The 25388-nt window shown below is 46.8% G+C and overlaps 1 protein-coding gene across 4 annotated transcripts in view; it reads right to left on the bottom strand.

Annotated features, from left to right (window-relative positions):
• LOC119159463 (peptidyl-glycine alpha-amidating monooxygenase B) overlaps positions 1–25136 on the bottom strand; it is a 182343-nt gene extending 157207 nt beyond the window's left edge. For all 4 annotated transcript variants that reach the window (XR_005108088.2, XM_037412226.2, XM_075865543.1 and 1 more), the window contains exons 1-4: positions 24889–25136; positions 6139–6279; positions 4172–4226; positions 3975–4074 (exon numbers count right to left, since the gene is read on the bottom strand). Coding sequence is in view for 3 of the 4 variants with exons in the window: in XM_037412226.2 (XP_037268123.1) it covers positions 3975–4074; positions 4172–4226; positions 6139–6279; positions 24889–24903 (311 nt within the window). In the remaining variant the exon portion in view is untranslated. The remainder of the gene's footprint in view (positions 1–3974; positions 4075–4171; positions 4227–6138; positions 6280–24888) is intronic.
• Positions 25137–25388: the final 252 nt, after the last annotated feature.

Genomic DNA, 25388 nt, shown 5'->3' with positions numbered 1-25388 from the left:
AGATTTGCCCTTATTGACAAGCATAATCAAGTTTTGCTGCCATAAGTCAAGTCTGAACGTCGGCTGAATAAACAAGTGTGAAAGTGCATCTACTTTTATATGGAGCGTTCGAAACACTCGTGCATTGATTGGTCAAGTGTGCCTCCCAGAGCTCTGCCAAAGTGTTTACCATCACCAGGTCCATAAGGCACTGGTTGGACGTTGTTATTGGGAGTCCGAGGGCACGCTTGTACATCTTCCTGAAAATCGCCTCAAGGGCGTTCTCGTCAAACTTGCGCAGGTGGAGGTAAGGATCCGACTAGAGGTCTCGACCATTGAGCCTCTCACACCACCTTCTGATATGCGACGTCGCAACTGCGAGGTCGTACATGTTCAAAAGCTCAAGCCGTATTACGGTTCCGCAACACCTGAAGATGGCTAAATCGCCAAGATGCCTCCTTTTCCAACGGAGGCCAATTCTAATGAAGAAGTAGATCGGTGCAAGGATAGCAGCATCGTGTGTGCAGCAGAGGCACGAGCTAGCGGGCTGGGCTCGGAAGTGTGTCCGATCGGCCAACAACTCCAGTACAATAAATAACTGTTATAATATAATATTATATATATATATTTATGATGTATACCTTCGCAGTTTCTTCAATAAAGTTGCGAGGAGTGCGTTGCCATGTTTGTAGAAACCATTTTTATCCAGTGTTTGAAGCTGAATCACTTTTCGGCACACGTTCGTTTACCGGATAACTCGAAAAATATTCAAATGATGTCTTTTTTTTTCGCACACTTTCAGCATATAGAAACTATGAACGTGTATTTTCATGTGTCGAAAAAGGTAGTTGTCAAGCATTCTGACCGAGAAAACGCAAAGTGCTGAATAAACATGACAAAAATTGAAATACTTTATTTTAAGAAAGAATGGATTGTATCTTAATAAATAGAGCACCCACTTTGTCACACATTCAGCGCCATATAATTTTGCTACATGCATTGTAGATTTTTCTTTCAGTCTCAAAGCAAGAAGCAGGTTCAGAGGGAAAAAAAAATCTCAGGTGCTCTGCACTCACACGAAAATTCAATTGGCTTTTTAAGTAGATAGCGCCTACATACTGCACTAAATAGGCGATATGTCATCACTGTGATAAATGATATTAAAAAACACTGATTAAAACGACTGAGTAGGTCACTGTTGTGACAACCGCCAGCTGATTTGCTGCGGCTGCTGATCCGAGGGAGCCGCCGCCACCCACTTCCCTGTCCCACCGTCCTCGCCCCTTTACGCTGTAGCGGCCCCAACTGCCTCTACGGCTGACATGCGTTCTCCCACAGAAAGCCGCTAGACGCAGCAGGCCCGTACCTTGCGCTTTTTCATCCAGAAGCTGTGCCATTGCCAACATCTTCAGTGACCACAAAGCGATTGTCGCTGTCATCGAGTGAACAATGTTTCATTTATATTCACCAGTGTTTGTGCTGAATATTATATGATTAAATGCGTCATTTATTTCGCCATGTGGGTCTTGTATTACTATCCATACGAGCACACCAGAGGGAGGGCATCTCCACATATAGATGCATTCTACACGTAACAAACTGCCACCAGCGACAACACATGATGTATAGCCCTTAATACCAGCATGCGCTGCGCACGAGAGGTGCTTCTCAACAACACTGCCACTACGCATGAGCCTTGTTGTGGTCTACTGTGGTCACGCCGCAAGAAACTTGGTTACTTAGCAAGTGCATGTTTACTGCAATTAATATTGCTCCTAAAGATGCTAGCCTTGCTTCATAAAACGTTCACATATGTTGCTTTGCCCTTTTGGCGAAACTGTGATTTTTATTTTCTCCCTTAAAAAAAAACCTGCTCTTTTCAAACTTTCTGCTTATTTTAAAGACAAACTATACTATGCAACAATGTAAAACCAATATTTTTACTTTGAACTCTGCATTGCAAAAGTTAGGCCGCAATACGAGTCAAAATGCTGGTTTTTCCTACTTTGCACACAATATTCTGGCAACATTTTTGCTTCATTTGTTCCCAAAGTACCTTATTCCTTTAATATCATCATCATCAGCCTGACTACGTCCACTGCAGGACAAAGGCCTCTCCCATGTTCCGCCAGTTAACCCGGTCCTGTGCTTGCTGCTGCCAATTTATACCCGCAAACTTTTTAATCTCGTCTGCCCACCTAACCTTCTGTCTCCCCCTAACCCGCTTCCCTTCTCTGGGAATCCAGTTAGTTACCCTTAATGACCAGCGGTTATCCCGTCTACGCGCTACATACCCGGCCCATGTCCATTTCCTCTTCTTTATTTCAACTATGATATCCTCAACCCCCGTTTGTCCCCTAATCCACTCTGCTCTCTTCTTGTCTCTTAAGGTTACACCTACCATTTTTCTTTCCATTGCTCGCTGCGTCGTCCTCAATTTAAGCTGAATCCTCTTTGTAAGTCTCCCGGTTTCTGCTCCGTAGCTAAGTACCGGCAAGATACAGCTGTTATATACCTTCCTCTTGAGGGATAGTGGCAATCTACCTGTCATAATCTACCTGTCCTTTAATATAGGTGCACGTAAAGCAGACTGATTGATTTGTGGGGTTTAACGTCCCAAAACCACCATTTAATTATGAGAGATGCCGTAGTAGAGGACTCCGGAAATTTTGACCACCTGGGGTTCTTTAACGTGCACCCAAATCTGAGTACACGGGCCTACAACATTTCCGCCTCCATCGGAAATGCCGCCGCCGCAGCCGGGAATCGAACCCGCGACCTGCGGGTCAGCAGCCGAGTACCTTAGCCACTAGATCACCGCGGCGGGGCCATGTAAAGCAGAAAGTGTACACATATTTTGGCAATAAAGTTTGCACTTTTTATAAAAAACGGCAAATGTGCAATTTTTCGCCAAAATGAAAAAGCAAGAAAATTAAAATGCAAATGAATATACTATCATATCATAAAAAAGTAGCAACATTAAATTAATGAAAAGATTGTTTTGTACTAATTACTCAAACCAGTACTATTATATAAATTATTTGGAGTGACACAGTTTCCCTCGGGTGTCCAAAGTTCGAAGCGCCCTCTAAACCACACAGAACTTTTTTGCGAAATATAACTCCTCAATAACTTCTTCTCACATTCTCATATTCCTGCAAGATTTTTTTTAGCATGATCAGCAATGGTCAAAAATTGACCGGGTACACCTGAAATAAAATGACCCATATCACTTTTGAAAGTCACAATAAGCCAGCATGCCGCACAGCCTAATAGAAGCTAGATTATTGAGTCATTCACTTTGCAGTACCTAGAGCAATGCTTTCAAGTGTACTATAATTAGGGCTCAAAATTTAGGTATGTACATTATTATTGATGGGGTTTAACATCCCGAAACCACAATATAATTATAAAAGGCACAGCAGTGGAGAGCTCCTGAAATTTCGCCATCTGGGGGTCTCTAACAATCTATGTACATGGGCCCGCAAGCATTTCCGCCTACATAAAAAATACAGCCGCCATGGCCAGGATTCCATCTTGCGACCTGCGGGGTATGTACATTATTATCCACCCATGCTGTGCTGCTTATGAGGTAAAAGGAGGTGCACAATGAAGCGGTGCTGCTTGGCGGGACATGTTGAGCATAAGTGCATAGCGTACACACGCATAGGCATAAACATTTACTGCTGTTGCGCTCACCTCCCACTGCGTACATTGTCGCCACAGATCAAAATAGATTGATGATAAGTGTTTAACATATTTTTACATGTTACCATTCTGGGTTTAAACACTGGTAAGCTTTACATCATGCTAATGAAAGTAGGCACTTTAAAAGTCAGTTATCGCACCTTTTCATAGATCATACAGTTCTTAATATTACAAGATGTGAACCAAAGCCTTGACACAAAAAAGCTGAGAATCTGAGAAAAGCTGTTTTAGAATTAGCATACAATTATATGCTGATAAGACTAGCAATACATCACAATAACACTGACCAGGATCCAGGGTGAAGGTGATCCTTCCTGAAGACGTTTCCACAGCCGATAAGCAGCATGTGACTTGCTGTGCTATGATTTGGCTTCGGCTTAAAGTTTACTGCAATACAAGGATCAAGATGCCAACAGCTCGTGAAATACTGCTCAAGACATTGCCATGAACAGATAAACTTGTGAGAGAATGCTTGCAATCTCACCTATGTAGGCTTCTTCATAACTTAAATTATATGCTGTACAATAGTAATCATCTGGCTGCAAGAATAAAAGAAGTAAAAAGGTGTTAATTGTGACTAAAACAAGAAGGACTGTAATGCGCACTTCAATGAAGAGCAGCATTGCATTATAAGACAAACGACGCAATTAAAGAAGTAAAAATATTGTGAATTTTTCCCACGAAAAAAGCTATTAACGTGTGTTCAATTAAAGGGCCTTTGCAACACGTTTGGAGCATGGTCCGAAAATACTTTTAATAAGTAGTCGAGGCTCTCTTAGAACACACACAAAAAAATGCCACCCGCATCTTCGTACGGGGGGAACACCCGTAAATGGGTCGCAGTTATTGTCCCACTCATCCCTCAGCGATTCTGGATATTGATGTGAGCAAATATTTTACTGGATATCATGTACTTCTCGAAAAGTAGCCACATGTTCAGGGACATCTGTACTGAAAAATTTCGACAGCAAAACCACAGAGTGATAGATGGACTAAAGAGGTAGTTTATGCATGTGGTGAAGTAAGCTTTACAGGAACAGACCACAACCCTAAGATGACTCGTAAGAGGTGCACTTTCAGGTGCTGTTCTCCTGCTGAAATGAGGTCCACACAACTTTCCTCTTGTGATTCACTGGATCACATGCTTTTGCTGTGTCACCAGTTCATGCAAACGGTGCCTTCATGACTTCCGAAAACACTTTCATGAGACATACTGCATGTCAGTAAACTATTGGGTTGATTTTAATTAAATTTATTTCATACTGTTTTTTGTAGTTCATATCAGTATACTAGAGCTGGTTTTGATATCACCGTGTCAAAAACATGGGTGAACCTACAAAGGGTAAAAAAAAAACCTGTGTGATAATGGAATGTTAATCACAGGAAACCTAAGTTGTAGAAATATTGCTAGAGGTGTCATACAAAGCTGCTCAGATATGCCTTTCTTATATTTAAGATTACTCTATCATGTGCAACTCAATCCTAGAAGCATTGGCACCGAGAGTATGGCTATGTGGTGAGGTTATTCATTGTTCCAGCACATAAAGGTTCAACATGCCAGAAATTGCAGTGTTGAGCGAGACATGAACGCTAAGTGGGACAGATTAGAGGTTATGCTACGATTTATTCATTTGGGTACGAACACTTTGGAAATAATGAATATACCTTAGAATTACTACCATATGCAACAAAAGCTAAGAGGTGATATAATTTATTGGCAAATGCAAAACAAGGCATCCAATTAATGCAAATGATATCTGTAGAGTCAAGAAGTGTTTGCAAATAGAGAATTCAAGACTTGGAATCTGGCAGGTGACAAAGCAGATGTAGGTGTTGGATAATGTTCAGAAAAAGACTCATCTTCTTCCAGCTGTCATCGTCAAAAAATTACTGTTCAAGAAAAGTTAATTCTTGAGAATGACCTCGCTCCTGTTTTTCACTGCAACAGCCTGCACATATACAAAACCCTGCAGCTGACTCAAGTTTTGCTATGTAATTAAAACATCAATTTATGAAACAATATTGCTGGTATGTATAAATGAATGCAATGCACATGGACTTGACATATTAGGCACACTTTCTGTAATACCTAGACATATAAAAACATCTAACCACATCAAACTATATGACTTAGAACTTATATTCCATGAGCGAAATTCAGTACCACGAATGGGTGCCCAGAATATGCGCCAAGGTCAGAAACACAACACATTACTGCCATCACACAGACAGAAGAGTGGGTGGGCAAATTTATTACAGTGAACACTCACAACCACTATTTTATGGAGGCTTCTTGATTGACAGATCTCACTTCTGTGTCTTATGACATTTAAAAAGAAAGAGAGACAAAGGAGATATATTCCTTTTTCAAAGCTAGTAGGTGGATGCTAATAGAAAGTAAGAGTTACAACTTCCCCTTCACACTCTGGGTGATTTGCAATGAAGCTTTACCTGGGTTGGCTCTACACCAGGCATACGCAATAGGGTCCGCAGTCTATTCTGCCGGTTGTGTGGTGGCTCACCACGACGCCACAGGCCCTCGGACAGCGGCGCAAACTGTAGGCCCACCAGCAACGCCATCAGCCAGGACCACTAGAATGTGCCAGATAAAATGCCTTCAGTCATGATTCGATTACCCAAGCAGTAAACTAAACCAACTATACGAATATAAGGAACGATATACGAGCACTTAGTTGGTTAGAAAAAAACAACATTCAGTTAAGGTAAACTTCAGCAGTTACATCGTAGATCTGCATAGTGGAGCAACCATTACATAATTGTTATTACAGTTGTCCCCTTTTTAAATGCGAAGCATTTTTTAGCGAACTTAGGCGTCTTTGAGCGCATCTATCTATACAGCCGCCTACGACCTTTAGCTCTCCTGGCCGTTTCGATAATTTTATTTATTTATTCATAATACCCCTAAAGGCCCTCGTGAGAGGGTATTACATAGGGGGGGTTACATGAGCAAAATTACAAACAATAAACGTCAAAAACGAAAGAAAAGGTAAAAAAATTCAAATTAAATACAGACTAAGGTTGAGATATATGTTATAACAAGTAATTGGTAAAGACAGCAAAAATAGAGAAAAGAATAGGCAACAAATCATTGGAATACAGATAAGTACACAGTGAACAACCTATGAAAATGCAAGAAAAAATAATCAATACACTTAAAAAAACGCGTACACTCAAAAACGAATAAAAAATATACACTCACTCATCACACCTCAAATAAGCTGAATCAAGGTAAAAATACTACACGTGTGCTCTGCACGTTAGAGAAAAGAGGGAAAAACAAGTAAAAGAGCAAAAGTTAGATGATGTCAGTATTTTGAATTAGTTCTTGAAATTTCGTGGCGTTTTTTTCTAAGGCAAAGTGTGATGATAGATTATTCCAATGGATTGTGGTACGCGGAATGAATGACTTGGAAAAAGCAGATGACTTACAGTTTAAGCGTTTAACTTTGTAGGGGTGATCGCGGCGAGGAAAAATAACAACAGGTGGCTCGAAGAAATCGCTGTGAAGTGACACGTGGTGATAAAGTTTATGGAAAAGTGATAGGCGTGCAAGTTTGCGACGGTGGAATAGTTCGGGTAGCTCTGCTCGGCGTTTTAGTGCTGTGACGCTGGAATGACGTGAATAATCTGAAAATATGAAGCGAGCGGCACGATTTTGCAGTGATTCAATGTCGTTTATGATGTAAGCATGTTCGGGATCCCAAATGGCTGATGCATAATCTAATTTTGGACGTACTAGTGTAGTAAATGCAAGTTTGCGTATGTTAGGAGGAGCCTGTTTAAGGTTACGCTTGAGAAATCCGAAAGACCGGTTAGCAGCCGCCAGGGTGAGTTTTATATGGTAGTGCCAAGTCAGATCAGGTTGCAAATGAATTCCAAGATATTTATAAGTGGAGACGAGGTCAACAGTAGTATTATTCAACACGTAGGAGGTAGGAATCCGGGTTACGTGTTTACTGAAAGACGTAGACTTCATTTTAGAGCAGTTTAGGGTCATTAGCCAAGATGAGCACCATGCATTAATAGCATTTAGATCAGTTTGCAAAGCTTTCCGGTCATTGTCAGAGGAAATTATTCGGTAAATCACACAGTCGTCAGCAAAAATTCTAATTCGGGATGAGACACAGGATGGCAAGTCATAATGATATCAATACCGAACTTGGTATGGCATAACTTGACTGTATGAAGAACATATTTGACTAGTCATGACATGAAAATCGTGACATCTATGTCATGAATATCATGATTTACATTTCATGCTTCTGCAGCTCTTGCAGTGGTATCGTACACATGACATGTTGCAAAACTGGTAGAGCATGGCATGATTGCCATGCTCTACCAGTTTCCAAATACCAAATACGTAATACGTCCTGTAATACCAAATATCAGATTCATTCATTCACTTCCTGTAATACCAAATATCAAATTTGGTATTACAGGACGTGAATGGATAACAAAGGTTAAGATACTGGGGCAAACATAATAAACATGAGATGCGCGTCATGTAACAACATGACTGCATGCCACGCTCATGATGTGCTGGCGGCCGTTTCGCTAGATTCACTTATACCAAATTTGTTATTACAGAATGTGAATGAATGATGAAGGTATGATACTGGTGCAAACATGATAAACATGAGATGCGTGTCATGTAACAACTTGGCTACATGCTACGCTTATGATGCACTCGCGGCCGTTTCACTAGCTTCCCATGTACCAAACTCGGTATTACGCGATGCGAGCGAACGACATAGGTAAATGACACATCCGAACATGATAATCACGACATGCGTGTCATGTAACAACACGACTACATGCCACACTGATAATGCGCTCACGGCCTTCGCTAGCTTCACATATGTCGAATTTGGTATTACGTGACGCCAATAGATGACGAAGGTATGTGACTAGTGCAAACATGATAATCATGAGATGCATGTCATGTGAGAAAATGACTATATGCCACAGTAAAGGCGCCAACACATTTTGACATGACACAGTGCGCGTGCTCCCCGGCATTCATTTCGTCACGTCACGCCGGCGTTGGTCCTGCCATATACTCGCAGGCGCGCACCGCGCTACGTTGCTCTGATGCATGCGCATTTCAGCACGTCCGGCGTCCCTCCGTCACAAAAAGAGGGAGACGCAATGTTGTCTGGGTAACACATCGGCGCAAAATGCAGCATGTAGCGCCGGTTGCCGTTTGTACGCACCGACGAACGCTGGTCGCACCTGGCGTCAGGCTATAGGGTGCTCGCGTTTTGCTAACGTGGCGTCGCTGTGCCGAGCATGCGCGCGCGTAAATGCTACATTGGAGTATATGGGGCCTTGCATGATGCGCTCGCGGGCGTTTCGCTAGCTCCACATATACCAAATTCGGTGTGACATGACGTCAATGGATGATGAAATATATGACTGGTGCAAACATGATAATCCTGACACACCAGTCATGTAAGAACATGACAACGTACTACGCTCATAGCAGTCTCGCGGCCGTTTCGCTAGCTCTACATATACTAAAGTTGGTATCACAGCCCCGCCTCGGTGGTATAGTCGCTAAGGTACTCGGCTGCTGACCCGCAGGTCGCGGGTTCTAATACCAGCTGCGGCGGCTGCATTTCCGATAGAGGCAGAAATGTTGTAGGCCTGTGTGCTCAGATTTGGGTGCACGCTGAACCCCAGGTGGTCGAAATTTCCGGAGCCCTCCACTATGGCGTCTCTGATAATCATATGGTGGTTTTGGGACGTTAAACCCTACATATCAATCAAAGTTGGTATCACGGGATGTGAATAGATGACGAAGGTAAACGTCACATCCAAACATAATAATCATGACACTAAAGACATGTACGACATCATTTGCCTCCATCTTGTAACATTGTGCTGATTTTAAAGTGACATACCAGCATTTCTCATTCGTGCTTTGCATATCATCGATTCCCACTGTACATGGGATGTACCAATTTTTAAATCTACATTTTCCATTTAATGCTTTGTTATAAAGTCCATCTATATAAACATGGAAAGTGTGTGGGGTGTATTACAGAAGGGATATCCCTTTTACGAGGTGCATTTTCCCTGCATCTGCAGAGTGATTACCACAGAAGACACATGTAGTGGTAATGATAATACAAGCAATCATAGTAGTAATGACAAGAGTGCTGCTGAGGTCAGTGAATCATTTGTTACCGCCATTTCTTGAATATTCATTCATGCTACCCCGTGGGTATGCTACTGGTGCCACCAAGGTGGGGACTTCTGGTTCATTACACATAATCGAGATATGCGATTGTCCCCTGTATGACATAATGCAGTGAGGCTCTTGCTTGACATGTTTGCGAAGATAGTGTTAGGCTATCTATGCAATGGTCAGCGATTAAATATATATAGCTTCAATACAATATTCCTGGCTAACTCGATTAAATATATAGAAGAAAGTCATAGAGAAAAACATAAACAATGTTTATTCTGAGCTTTCGGCCGAGGACCTGCCTTCATCTTTCTTAAAGGCCTAAAGCTCAGATTAAATATTGTTTACGTTTTTTACACACACCTTCTTCATATATATTGTGAGCGCTGACTACGTACTTCATCTTCATCTGTATGACGAAACCATTGTAGTGATCATCATCGTGTGTCACCCGGGCTGGGTCTCTTCGGCTCGTGCACCTGGATTATAGAGATAACCTGGTTACTGCCGTACCGGACGTGGTCTCATAAGTGGTGGAGCGTGCTTTGGTTCCCACGTCCTCCTGCTCTACCCGTCACCCCTGGAACTCCTGTCTGGTCGACGGTTGTGCCCTCAAGCAACAGCGATGGCAGAACCCAAAGCGTCCGCTGCTGCAACCGCTCCTTCTCAGCCACTTAGGCTTCACTACACCGTGAGTACCTCTCACCGAGCCCCTCCGGTATTTTCCGGCCTTCGCGGCGAAGACGTCCAAGAATGAATGGACAGTTATGATCGAACCAGCATGTCTAACTATTGGGACGAGGCGCACAAACTGCACTACGTTCCTTTTTACCTTGATGGCATCGGTAAAACCTGGTATTACAACCACGAGAACGATTTCTCCAATTGTTCGGCCTTCATGGGGCATCTCCGCCAGGTATTTGGCACATCTGCAGGATGCTCTGCGGTAACGAAACAGAAGCTCGCAACCCGCATCCGGGGGGACGACGAATCATATACGTCCTACATTGAAGATGTTCTGGCTTGCTGTCGCCGAGCACAAAATGACATGACGGAGGCGGAGCGCATCCGACACCTACTGAAAGGTATCAACTCTGTGGCCTTCAATGCTCTTGTTATTCAGAACCCAACTACCGTCCGGGACGTCACCACCATATGCCAACGCCTAGACACGCTTTATTCCATGCGCCTTCCACACACTTCCTGCGACGCTCGCTTTACCGGGCAGCATCAATTGCAAGCCCTTATCCGCACAATTGTCAGAGAGGAACTCCACGGCCTTATTCCAGGCAACCCAACCATTGCGTCTGTCCGTCCATCTCCTCCCAACCTGTGTGAGATAATCAAGGACGAACTGGCATCAATGACAAGCTCTACACAAGCCCTGTCTCCTGTGCGCTTTCCGGCGCCTTCGTACGCATAAGTTGCATCACGGGCCCGGCACCAGTTCCAACCGTGTCTACGGACATCGGATGCGACCATTTGGCTGTGATGGCAACGCAAGTGCCAAGGCCACCCCACTCTTCTACATGGCGTCCTCCGCGCCCGGTCTGCTTCTACTGTGGCATAAGGGGTCATATATCCCGTTTCTGCCGCCGTCGTCAGCAGAATGAACGTCGTGATTATCCAGCCTACGAAAGAAACTTTGCCCCGAGACCCGATGAATACGATCCCGCACCGTACCCGTCCACATCCCGTTGATCGCCTCCCCTCCACGGTCTCAAGCTGAACCTCATCCTTCTCGTTAATCTCGCCGCCGTTCTCCATCACCGTTTCGGCGTATGTCATCACCCCTGCGTTTCGCGCCGATCTCTCTGGACTCGGAAAACTAGAAGGTGCAGTTTTTGGAGGGGAAACTGCTTGTTGTCGAAACGTTACAACTCCTCCGTCTCGCCCAGCTAATTTACTCCCTGTTGGCATGGAAGGTGTTTTTGTTGATGCCCTTATAGACAATGGAACCGCCATTTCGGTAATTGATCGTGAATTGTGTTTTCGCCTGCGTAAAGTGCAAACTCCTTATTCCGGTCCCATGTTATGCGGCGCTAATGACAGTCCGATTTGCCCGACCGGATCGTGTAGTGCTTGTGTTCTCATCGATGGAATTCGTCATCACGTCAAATTGGCTGTGCTGTCTTCATGCACTCATCAGATAATCTTAGGATGGGACTTCTTGTCAGCTGCGTTTGCTGTAATTTCGTGTGGTCGGCCCCTCATTCGTATTACGGACACTGAGCTTTCTTCTGCTGCTGACCTTTCGTCGCCCAACCTTGTCACAGCTGCGGATTTCCTCCTGCCTCCCGGACAAGAACGTGTCCTTACGATCAAGCCACGAGACATTCTAGATGGTGAGGCTGTGGTTGTTCCTTGCCAGCGCTGTATTTTTCGAGGGATCACCATCGCATCTTGTTTAGTGCGGTTCTCACGTGGTCATGCAAGCATCACCGCCTGCAACACGACGCCAGAACCGCTACTTCTGCCAGAGGGGACCACTGTTGCCAGCATTACGGAAGAAGCCCCGGTTTGTGTCATCACTAGTTCATCTGCTTCGTCATTCTCAAAGTGTATGCCAGCTGAAGATCCATCTCCCGCTCTCAAGGCCACTTTGTGTGAACATCTCAACCCAACGCAAACTGATGCCTTACTAGCAATATTAATGAAGCACAAAACTTGCTTTGACGTTTGTTCCGAAGGTCTGGGTCAAACAACAGTGGCCGCTCATCGTATCGACACCGACGGATCCCGTGTGATTCGCCGCCGCCCTTACCATGTGTCGGCTTCTGAACGCAAGCATATAGAAGAACAAGTCAACGACATGCTCGCGCGCGTCATCAGGCCTTCGACAAGTGCATGGTCTTCTCCTGTCGTACTAGTCAAAAAAAAACAAAAGGATGACTCGGTACGGTTTTGCATTGATTATAGATCACTCAACAAAATTACTCGTAAGGACGTCTACCCAATGCCTCGCATTGACAATGCTCTTGATACTTTACAAGATGCCGAGTACTTTTCAAGTCTCGACTTGCGCTCTGGTTATTGGCAGATTCCGATGCATGAGTCTGATAAAGAGAAGACTGTGTTTGCTACGCCAGATGGGCTCTTTGAATTATGTGATGCCTTTTGGCCTATGCAACGCCCCAGCCACATTTGAAAAAATGATAGACACGGTAATGCGGGGATTAAAATGGAAGACGTGCCTTTGCTACCTGGACGACATTGTCATCTTTTCATCCAGCTTCTCACAGCAACTGGAATGGCTAGACGAAGTCCTCACGTGTTTAGCTAAGGCCGGTCTCCAGCTCAACACTAAGAAGTGTCTGTTTGCCAGTCACAGCATCAAGGTGTTAGGTCACGTCGTCAGTAAACATGGCGTTGAGCTCGATCCCTACAAGGTTGCCGCGATACTGCACTTTCCTACACCAACCACACCCAAAGACTTCCGCAGCTTTCTTGGCTTGGCCTCGTATTTCCGCCGCTTTGTGCGTGATTTCGCTACTATTGCCGCTCCTCTGAACAAACTTCTGACCACGAGCGCAACCTTTGTCTGGTCGGATGACTCCGAAGCCGCTTTTCACACCCTCAAGCGACACCTCACATCACGGCCAGTGCTTTGCCATTTCGACCCTGCAGCACCTACTCTGCTACACACTGACGTAAGTGGACTTGGCATCGGTGCTGTCCTTCTTCAGCGGAACCACGCTTTCGAAGAACAAGTCGTGGCCTACGCGAGCCGTACTCTTTCACCTGCTGAGCGAAATTACAGCATTACTGAGCAAGAATGTCTCACTATCCTGTGGTCTGTACAAAAGTTTTGCCATTATTTATACGGCCGGCATTTCACAATAGTGACAGACCATCATGCTCTGTGTTGGTTATCGTCTTTCAAAAATTGGTCCGGACGTCTTGACCGTTGGGTACTACTATTGCAAGAGTATGACTACAGCGTCACATATAAGTCGGGTCGACAGCACCAAGATGCCGACGCTTTATCACGTTGCCTACTCTTGCAAAACACCAAAGTGTCACCTTCCATCTGTTTGTCATTGCCCACCAAAGTGACTAAGCAGACAGCTGCTAGTTCGAAAGAGTTCATTGCCTCGGCGGACCTTCTTTCGTTTACAGGTCTCGCCTCGCTCCAACATGCCGATACCTACTGTCGCACAATCATCGATCGGCTCACTGGCTTACCGCGTGCTCCAAACAGCCGCCTAAGATGACAACTTGCCCGTTTCAAGCTTCAAGATGTAAAATTATGTTGGCAAATTTACCATCCTCTCGGTAACTAATGGGTTCCTGCAATTACTCGCTCACTTCGTTTCGAAGTCTTACAGGCGTTTCATGTCGACGCGACAGCTGGCCACTTAGGGTTCCACAAGACTTACGACCGACTCAAGACTCGCTCTTTTTGGCCTGGCCTCTCCACTTCTGTTGCCAAGTACGTCGCTTCCTGTGCGTCATGCCAGCACCGCAAACGTACCACGTGTCTTTCCGCGGGACCATTGCAACGGCTGCCATGCCCGTCCACTCCCTTTGACTTTGTGGGCATAGACTTATACGGACCTCTTCCTCTTACGCCAGCCGGTCATCAGTGGATAGTTACTGCCGTGGACCACCTTACTCGCTACGCGGAGACGGCAGCTCTTTCATCTGGTGCTACCTCTGAAGTCGCCGATTGTTTTCTTCGCGCCATTATTTTACGACATGGCGCACCGCGTGTGCTTCTTAGTGACCGTGGCAAGACATTTCTTTCAAACGTCCTTGCTGAAGTCCTCCAGGCCTCTAACACCATCCACAAGACCACATCAACGTATCACCCAGAAAATAATGGTCTGACTGAGCGTTTTCACCGAACTTTGTCCGACATGATCTCCATGTACGTTCAACCAGATCACAAAAACTGGGACACTATACTTCCTTTCGTCACGTTCACATATAATACTGCTATACAGCGTACGACGAATTACAGCCTCTTTTTTCTCGTTTATGGCCGTGTACCGACTTTTCTTCTGGACACCACCTTTTTGTACACATCTTCCGTTCCATCTTCATCTCTCCCGGAAGAGTTCGCCGCTCGCGTCGCCCGCTGCCGTGAAATCGCCTGCGCCAACACCGCTACCATTCAGGACAAGAGAAAAATCGACATTGATGCAAAGGGTCGAGTTGTTCTGTTCCGCCCAGGCGACGAAGTCCTTTTGTGGACACCTGTTCGTGCATCTGGGCTCTGCGAAAAATTCCTTCACCGATATCTTGGTCCATACACCGTTCTGGAACGAACATCCGAAGTCAACTATCACGTTGCTCCTGTCAACGCGGCTCCTGATCGTCGTCACCGCCACACCGAGATCGTCCATGTCTCTCGACACAAACAATATATATTCGGCGTTCCAACCCTTTCTAACTTGCTGCCCTCTTTTGCGAAGGGGGGAAAATAGTGTGAGCGCTGACTACGTACTTCATCTTCATCTGTATGACAAAACCATTGTAGTGACGAACCCATTGTAGTCAGTCAGCGCCACCTGTAGCCATGGCGGTGAGTGTGGCGCACTCTTTATGAACCTGTTTGGCGTAACATAGCATGTGAACTTATTACGAGCTGGCAGCTGACCAATAGTCCTTTGTATACAACCTCAGGCACCAAGCTTGCCAGTACGAGACCCTAGTTAATGAATAAGGAAAAGAAGTGTATACGTAAGGGCTCGTTTTTCTGTGTTTTTGACACATTGTTAATGATATCTAGCAGACAATAATGCCAAGGAATGTATAAGGGAAGTCATTAGATCCAATTGTAATGAAAATGTGAAGGAAAAAAAGTGGGTGAAAAGATAACTTGTTGGAGCAGGAACCGAACCTGCGACCTTCGAATAATGTGCTCGATGCTCTATCACTGAGCTACCACAGTGGCTATCCCCCCAGCCACATTATTGGGTTTATATGTGAATTTAAACGTGGGAGTGTCAGTCAGTGCCACCTGCAGCCATGGCGGCGAGTGTGGCACACGCTTTATGAGCCTGTTTGGCATCACGTAGCACGTGAACTTATTACGAGCTGGCAGCTGACCAATAGTTTTTGGTATGCAACCTAACTGCACCAAGTCTGCCAGTACGAGACCCTCGTTGATGAATAAGAGAAAGAAGTGTGTGTGCGCGCGCGCGCGCGCGCGTGTGTGTGTGTGTGTGTGTGTGTGTGTGTGTGTGTGTGTGTGTGTGTGTGTGTGTGTGTGTGTGTGTGTGTGTGTGTGTGTGTGTGTGTGTGTGTGTGTGTGTGTGTGTGTGTGTGTGTGTGTGTGTGTGTGTGTGTGTGTGTGTGTTTATTTATGCATATGTGATTTGGGTATGAGCCTCTGGGTAGCGGGGAATAGGCAGATTAGAGAAGAGGACATTCGGCTAGCGAGATAGGCCTCACGTGCACGACCACTTTAAGTCTACCAGTACGCCACAGCGTAATAAACACATTTCTAAACGTAACAGAGTGGTGGAGGTGCGGGGTACAGCACGTTGACGAACCTTGGAGCCACAGCTGTTTGAACTTCGCCGGAGCCGTCATCTTGCTCATCTGCCTCCGACAACAACCGTCATGGCTGAGAGCGAAGGTCACGGCTTCTCAACCACGCAAAGGTCAGAGCCGGCTGCACCTTGGTATCGCTATATGGTACCCTGCCCGTTCGCGGGAAGAGCAGGGGAAGATGTGGATGCGTGGCTGACTCATTACAAAAGGGTGAGCCGGTACAACCGCTGGGATCTCACAGACCAACTGGAAAATGTCGCGCCGTTTCTCAGGGAAACCGCCTTGATGTGGTACGAAAACCACGAAGATTCCTTAACAACGTGAGATCGTATCGCCGAAGAACTCAAGAAATGCTTCGGCGACTCTGATTCGAAAAAGAAAAGCGCGAAGCGCACATTGGCTCAAAGAGCCCAGACTCCTGGAGAAACGTGTACCACCTACATAGAGGAGGTTCTGATGCTCTGCAAGATCATAGACCTGTATGTCTGCAGAGGACATGATCGGACACCTTCTGAAGGGTATAGCAGAGGACGTCTACAATTTTTTTATAGGCAGGGAAGACCTCACTTCCGTCTACGCCGTCCAACGTCACTGCCGTACTTTCGAGAAGCTGAAGACCCGCCGTATTGCCCCGAAATTTGGTAGGCTGGCAAATGTAACAACGGTCGCCAGCATAGACGTAAGCCCGCCTGCCGACATTGCCGCCACTATCAGGGCAATAGTGCGCGAAGAGCTACAGCGACAAGACACACTGGTCGACGACACCATCCATCATCCGCCTACCTGTTCATCCTAGTACCCGGCGCCATTCGCCCCTCTGCCACCATCGGTATGTGCGACAAACTTTAGCGAAGCTAAAACTTCCTGGCTACGCCAAGACTCATTTGCGCCTGACCAGCGGTATGACCGATGCCTTCGTACCGGCCCCGCTTCACAGAGACGGGCAGTTCCCGTTCAGCAAGCTGCTCCACTCCGTTCAGATAGGCGACCTTACACAGCGAAGCGCTGTCAGCAGTGGTTCGGCGAACGACCCCTACCCGTCTGCTACAACTGTGGCATCGAAGGCCACAATGCCAGGTACTGCAACTACCGGCAGCCGCCAAGGTACGGCCGCTGACCGAGATCCTACCTGTCTGGTTTTGCACGAGCACCAACGTTCCCTGGAAGCGCATCCCACGAGATACCAAGGCCGCTGCGAAACCGTTCTCCAGCCTCTAACCACAGCCTGACACCCCCACCAGCCCCTCACTCCATTCAGTCGCCGTCTCCTAGGCGCCGCTACCCTTCGCCGCCTCCGGAAAATTAGTCTGCACGACCGTTGGAGGTGAGGTCGCTGGACAGTCTTCGATTTTCACAGAAATGCCTCCTTTAATTTGCATGTTTAGAAATACGGTTCGTGTGCTAACCGACAGTGACTCAACAATGGCCTTAGTGGACACAGGTGCAACCATATCAGCGATGAGTCTAGCATTCAAACTCCTTCTTGGACGAAAAGTTATGTTCCGTTGGGACTGTGCTGATACATTTCGTGGAGTGAGCGAAGATGTCTTACAACCTGTTGGTGTCTGCACAGTGACTGTTAGTTTGGGTGGCCAGAATTTTATTGCTGCTTTTGCTGTTCTCTTTCATTCAACGCATGATGTAATTCTAGGACTCGATTTCCTGAATCTTTATGATGCCACTATCGATCGCCACACAGGAGAGATTACAGTAGATTCAAATGTTTCAGTAGCGTTTATGGAAAGCCCGCCCTGTATGAAAAGCACACTTTGCGTGTCCATGGACCCAACTGTACCACCCTTGTCTGCCAAGTGTGTTCCTGTCGTCAGTTCTACTGCAACCAAGATGACATTTGATGACACCATAGAGCCCATTCACCTCAGCTGCATAAAGAAAAATGTTCTAATACTCTATTGTACGTTGTCGGTTACGCAAAGGCATACCGGTTTGTGGGTGATCAACGGCTCCAATGAACCAACCTTCTGTACTGCCAGAGGGTCTACAACTTACTAAGATCCGTCAACATCAGGTGTCCTCCCTTGCGATCTTTGCAGCGAGCAGTTATTCTCCGGATAAGCCCGATTCCATTCATTTGCATGACAAGGACACCTCCATAATGGCAATGATTGACAAGTCTCTTAGCAATAACAAGCGTTATGACCTGGCAAATATTCTGCGCAAACATGCTGGTCTTTTCGATTTCGCACAGCTACAGGTTTCACTGTCATTCCCTGCTTCTCGTGTAAAGCACCGCATAGATATGGCATACCATAGACCTCTCCGACAAAAGCCATACCGGGTATCGCGTTCGGAATCCACAGTAATAAATGAACAGGTCGGCAAGATGCTTAAGAAGAATGTGATTCACGAATCATGCAATCCGTGGGCCACTTCCGTAATATTGGTCAAGAAGAAAGATGGAACATGGCAATTTTGCATTGACTACTGCTGTCTCAACACCACCACAAAGAAGGACGTGTACCCACTACCAGGTATTGATGATGCTATAGACTGTCTTTCATGAGCCTCCTACTTATCGTCTGTTGATTTGAGGTCAGGGTATTGGCAGATTCCAATGCACGAGGAAGATAAAGAGAAAACGGCATTTGTTACACCAGATGGATTTTTTGAATTCAATGTGATGCCATTCGAACTATGCAATGCGCCTGTAACTTTTGAGCGCTTCATGGACAACATTCTGCGTGGTTCGAAGTGGGAAGTATGCATGTGTTATCTGGATGATGTTGTGATTTTTGGGCGCACTTTCTGTGAGCACAACACACGCCTCGACCTCGTGCTGAACTGCCTAAGCAAGGCACGCTTGGCGCTCAACTCCAAGAAATGTCGTTTCGGAGAGCGCCAACCACTCGTCCTTAGACACTTGATGAACAAAGAAGGCATACGGCCGGATCCCGCAAAAACGGCTGCAGTGGAGGCGTTCAAGCAACCTCACTCAGCGAAAGAACTACGCAGCTTTTTGGGCTTTTGCTCATACTTCCGTCGATTCATCCCTGGATTTGCCAATATCACGCACCCCCTCACGTGCCTGCTTCAGAAAGGCGCGCCGTTTGACTGGACTCCGGAATGTACGTCAGCTTTTCTGAGTTAAAGTTCCTTTTGACATTCCATCCGATTCTTCCACACTTCGATACTCTGGCTGCCACAAAACTTCACACAGGCGCTAGTGGTGTTGGTGTAGGCTCCGTGTTGGTTCATCGCTTGGATACTAAAGAACATGTCGATGCGTATGCAAGTCACTCACTAAGCAAGTCCGAGCGCAACTACACCGTCACAGAGCAAGAATGCCTCGCAGTAGTCTTCGCAGTGCAGCGCTTCCGATCCTACCTGTACGGACGCCCCTTTACCATCATGACAAAGCATCATTTGCTCTGCTGGTTGGTCAATCTGCGTGACCCATCTGGTCGACTAGCGCGCTGGGCACTCCGGCTGCAGGAATACGACTTTACGGTTTCCTATAAAAGCGGTCGTTGTCACGCTGATGCAGATTGTCTTTCGCGACTACCACTTCCATCGACGGGCTGCGACGTGGGCAACTTCGACACCTACATTGCGCCATTGAACCTGCTATTTCCTGATACCGCCTTTAAGATACAGGAGCTCCTTTCTACCGAGTCAAGAATAACGGCGACTCGCTTCTGCATGCGCGACGGGCTTGTGTACAAAAAGACCTATGCTACGACCGGCTTACGATATCTTTTCGTGGTTTCGAAGAGCCTTCACGTTTCTGTCTTGCAGGCTATGCATGATGACCCAACCTCCGGCCATCTAGGCACAGCGAAAACTCTTTGCCGGTTTCAAGAAAGATATCACTGGTCCAAAATGCGCCAGATGATGGAACAGTATGTCTCTAGTTGCAACGACTGCCAACGCCCAAGCGCCCTACCAGTGCTCCTCCAGGGCGACTACACCCTATTCCACATCATAGAACTACATTCTAGCAAGTTGGGATTGACCTTCTAGGTCCCTTTTCGGGGTCTTCTAATGGCAATCGCAGAATGGTCGTATGTACCAATCACTTAACACGGTACTGCGAGACAGCTGCTATACCATCGGCAACTGCAGCTGACGTGTGTTCATTCATGCTGCGTTTTGTGGTTCTACGACATGGACCTCCTAAAATTGTTATCAGTGATCGTGGGCGACAATTCACTGCAGACGTGGTGGAAGAGATGCTTCGTCTAAGCGCTTCAAGCTTTCGGCACTCTAGGCCATATCATCCCCAAACAAATGGCCTGACGGAACGTACTAACAAGACTCTAACGAACATGCTTATGTATGCCGCAGCAGATCACAAGAACTGGGATGGCGTGCTACCTTTCATCACTTATGCATTTAGCACCACACAGCATGAGACTACCAGCTACAGTCTATTTTTTCTTCTGTATGCTCGGCCACCTTGTCATACCCTAGATACTGTCTTCCCGTTTTTGGACCACCATGATTACGGTATATCCGAGATCGTCTGCTGTGCAGAAGAAGCCCGACGTCGTGCTTACCTGCGCACCTTCGCTTCGCAAGATCGCTCGAAGGCATGTCTTGACCGTCAACGTCGACACGTGACGTATAATCGCGGAGACCACGTGTTGCTGTGGACGCCAAATAGGAAACATAGGTTCTGTGAAAAATTGCTGGCACGCTATGCAGGACCTTATGTTGTTCTAGACCGCATAAGCGATTTAACTTACTGCGTAGCACATGTTCGTTCAAATGGCCGACGATCTGCAAAGACTGAACTTGTCCATATAGCACGTTTGAAGCGCTATATTGCCAGAAAAACTCTTTAACTCGCCCGGTAGGCTTCGTATGCGCGGAGGGAAATGTTATGCATATGTGATTTGGGTATGAGCCTCTGGGGAGCGGGGAATAGGCAGATTAGAGAGGAAAGAGAGAGAGAGAAACGAAGGAAGGCAGGGAGGTTAACCAGATGCACGTTCGGCTAGCGAGAAGTGCCGCTTTGCAGCACGCCAACTCACCATCCTAGGGTACGTCGTGTTTAAGGATGGCATTCTTCCTGACCCAGCCAAGCTTCGGGCCGTGGCCGATTTCCCAAAACCTGCGTCCGTCAAAGAACTGCGTAGTTTCGTGGGCCTGTGCTCATACTTCCGACGCTTCATACGAAACTTCGCCACGATTATTATATCACCGCTGACGAAGCTCCTTGGAAGTAACGGGCCCCTCAATTCGTGGTCGTCAGAATGCGACAACGCGTTCTTGAAGCTCCGCCATTTGTTGACGTCTCCTCCCATTCTCCGCCACTACGACTCTACGGCCCCAACAGAGGTGCACACGGACGCCAGTGGTGTAAAGCCTCGGCGCTGTCCTGGCGCAGCGGAAACCCGGGTTCCCTGATTATGTTGTGGCATATGCAAGCCGTACGCTCACGAGAGCTGAGACAAACTACACCGTCACGGAAAAAGAGTGCCTGGCGATTGTCTGGGCTCTTACAAAGTTTCGCCTTATTTGTATGGTCGCCCGTTCCCTGATTATGTTGTGGCATATGCAAGCCGTACGCTCACGAGAGCCGAGACAAACTACACCGTCACGGAAAAAGAGTGCCTGGCGATTGTCTGGGCTCTTACAAAGTTTCGCCTTATTTGTATGGTCGCCCATTCGATGTCGTCACCGACCATCATGCACTATGCTGGCTGTCATCATTGAAGGATCCCTCAGGCCGCCTCGCCCGTTGGGCTCTTCGCTTACAAGACTACGACATCCGCGTGCTCTGCCCCAACGAACGCCAGCATGCTGACGCCGACGCTCTCTCGCGCTCCCCTCTGCCTAAAGCTAACGTGCTCTGCTCAGTATCCTCGGCTGCTGTTTCTGCCATTGATGTTGATATCATCGCTACCGAACAGCGAAAGGATAATTGGATCGCCCAACTGATCGACTTGCTCTCTGATCCGTCCGCAACGCCATCCACGCGTGCCTTGCGTCGTCGAGCTCACCATTTCGCCATTCGTGACAGCCTCCTACACCGACGCAATAACGACGCCGATGGCCGGCAGTGGCTACTCGTGATACCCCGCAGTCTGCGGTCGGAGATATGTGAATCCTTTCATTCTGATCCACAGTGCGCGCACTCTGGGGTATTCAAAACCTACCATCGCATTAGACAACGCTACTTCTGGCGCGGGATGTACCGCTACGTCCAGCAGTTCGTTCACTCCTGTCTCGCTTGCCAACACCGCAAACCGTCCACACACATGTCACCAGCCGGTCTGCAACCGTTACCTTGCCCTGACCGTCCGTTTGGGCGCATAGGTATCGATTTGTATGGACCACTCCCTCTGACGTCCACTGGCAACCGCTGGGCCATGGTCGCCGTAGATCATTTAACGCGATACGCCGAAACCGCCGCTCTCCCTGCGGCTACTGCGCGTGATGTTGCGTCCTTCCTACTACATCGTTTCATACTGCGCCACGGTCCACCCCAGGAGCTTCTCAGCGATCGAGGCCGTATCTTCTTGTCAGAAGTCGTCAACGCCATTCTCACTGAGTGCCATTCTGTCCACCGCAAAACTACTGCTTACCATCTGCAGACGAATGGTCCGACCGAACGCTTTAACCGCACCCTCGGCGACATGCTGTCGATGTACGTCGCCGCCAACCACACGAATCGGGATACCATACTGCCCTTTGTCACTTACGCCTACAACACCGCCCCTCAGAGCACGACTGGTTTTTCACCTTTCTTTTTGCTGTACGGAAGGCACCCGTCACACACCATCGACACGATACTCCCGTACACGCCGGATCCATCTGAGTGTACACCTATTTCCGAGACTGCCAGGCTTGCTGAAGAGTGTTGCGAGCTTGCCAAGACTTTTACGACGCATGAGCAAGAGCGGCAGAAGAGTATTCGTGATGGCTCCGCCACTTCTGAGCCCACGTTCCTTCCTGGTTCCCTTGTATGGCTCTCAATCCCGACCTCTGTAGCTGGCCTTTCTTCCAAACTACTCCCCAAATATGAAGGTCCCTACCGTGTGATCGAGCGCACATCTCCGGTCAACTATCTTATCGAGCCAATTGAACAATCTTCGGACATGCGCCGCCGCGGGCGCGACATAGTCAACGTGGAGCGCCTGAAGGCTTACTATGACCCGCTCGTAGTGACAAGCTGTTATGTCGCCAGGCGGCTCCCTCTTCGACCCCGGGGTAATTGTAGAGAAGCCGCCGAACACTGTAATGAGTCAAACTCTCAAGTGCTTCCTAGTGGGTCTGCCCAAAAAGAACGCCGTGCTTGGCCGTTACTGTGGCCATTGTGTAGACTCGCTGTGTGCCGGCTAATAAACGCCATAACAATATATATATATATATATATATATATATATATATTAAGGAAGTGGATATGAAAATAATCTTTTTTTTCCAAAGCTGAATGGACGAATGTCATAGAACATTACACATATTAATGCTCACATGAGCTGCGGCCGCAGCTGCAAGTTTGGGTTAAGGTAAACAGATTCATTGTGATATGATGCTATAGCAAGAGCTGCAAAGTGCAGCTTTCTTTTACATTGCAGGAAAGGTACAGGGTGTAGTTTATAGAGTGAAATAGGGACGCAGCTTAGAATTAAGAACCCATCAGTTCACGTGGTACGTTTTATGTGAACATAACTAAGCATGGTACATAAACGCCCGTGAGATTAAGCTGTCTATCAAAAATGTAGGAAAGAATATATTTAATGTGTGACAAAAACGTGGGCATGTAACTTGAAGAAAAGAAAGAAGTAGGGCGTCCTAATTTCCAACGACAAGCGAAGCGGTGCGGACTCCACATTTCAAACATCTGAGAAGGAAGGAGACAAACAAGTATGCCACAACGACCGGCACTTATGGTGTAACCACATTGCTAATTAAGACATGAGCACTAGCGAAGCTAGCTACCAAGTGTTTAGCTAACTGCTACATAAGTAGACGTCCGATCGACATGTCAAAATCGTGGTTAGTGGAGTGAGCGCTATTTAACGTAACATGAACAGCAAAGAAAAGCGGGAGTTTTCGGGCTGACGAAGGGGAAAAAGGTGCGCGAGCGTGTAAGCTACAGCTGTTTTCTTATATAACGGATGCCTTGTCTCAAGGCGGTAAAAAGTGGGCGCAAACGAGCCGACGACCGCCTACACACTCCGGAACACGCCGCGAGCCGGTGACTAGCGCGGCAGGTGCATAACAGTTTTACGCTGAAGCCTCCCCCACTAGCACATCTGAGATATCCGTTCATAGCATGAAAAATATGCCTTGTTCTAAAGGCCTACTAAGTGATCAAAGAGAGGCGCTATGAAATAGGCCGTCAGATCTGCTAGCAGATCTGGCGTAGATAACGCCACTGCGCGTATTCGCAGATGGCGTGATGCTTGATATTGAAGCCGGCGTTACACATTAGTTCAGGTTGTTATTGGCAGTCACGGTGTGTATCTGCGAGCGATCGCAGCTAGTGTACAATTGAAACATATTGCAGCTCTACCTACCAATCTGGCACCCATTTCCACCGTTCGAGTCGTCCACCACCACACACGAACTACCTCAAATGTTCGAGGCGAACCACACAGCAGTTCAATATGTTCCTTAGCCACATACTTCCGGGGCAAGCTACCTGGTCTATGATCTAGTATCCAGGCACCATAGGTATATCACATCACACCAGACAAGCATGCGGCCACTTCTAGATGTTTCAGATACGACCTGCAACCAGTAAACAAACACAACTCATCAACCGTATGGCACTGGCTCAACAAGTTACTTTTTATCTGAACAGTTCGGATTGGCCAAACTCCATACAATGCAAGTTCAAATATATAATCCATTTATACAGCAAAATAAGCTTACTGTTTAAAAATTTTGTTTTTATGTATGGCCTCACAATTATAACAATGTTCAATTAATATCTTTTACTAGCGTTTCTTTTGCACTTTGTTGCACCAAACTCAAGTTCCTGTTATGGCCATAGAGGGCGAAAAAATCGGCCATG

This window comes from Rhipicephalus microplus, chromosome 1 (assembly GCF_043290135.1).
Source record: "Rhipicephalus microplus isolate Deutch F79 chromosome 1, USDA_Rmic, whole genome shotgun sequence".
NCBI classification, from domain to species: Eukaryota; Metazoa; Arthropoda; class Arachnida; order Ixodida; family Ixodidae; genus Rhipicephalus; species Rhipicephalus microplus.
This window is presented reverse-complemented; position numbering and strand designations above follow the sequence as displayed.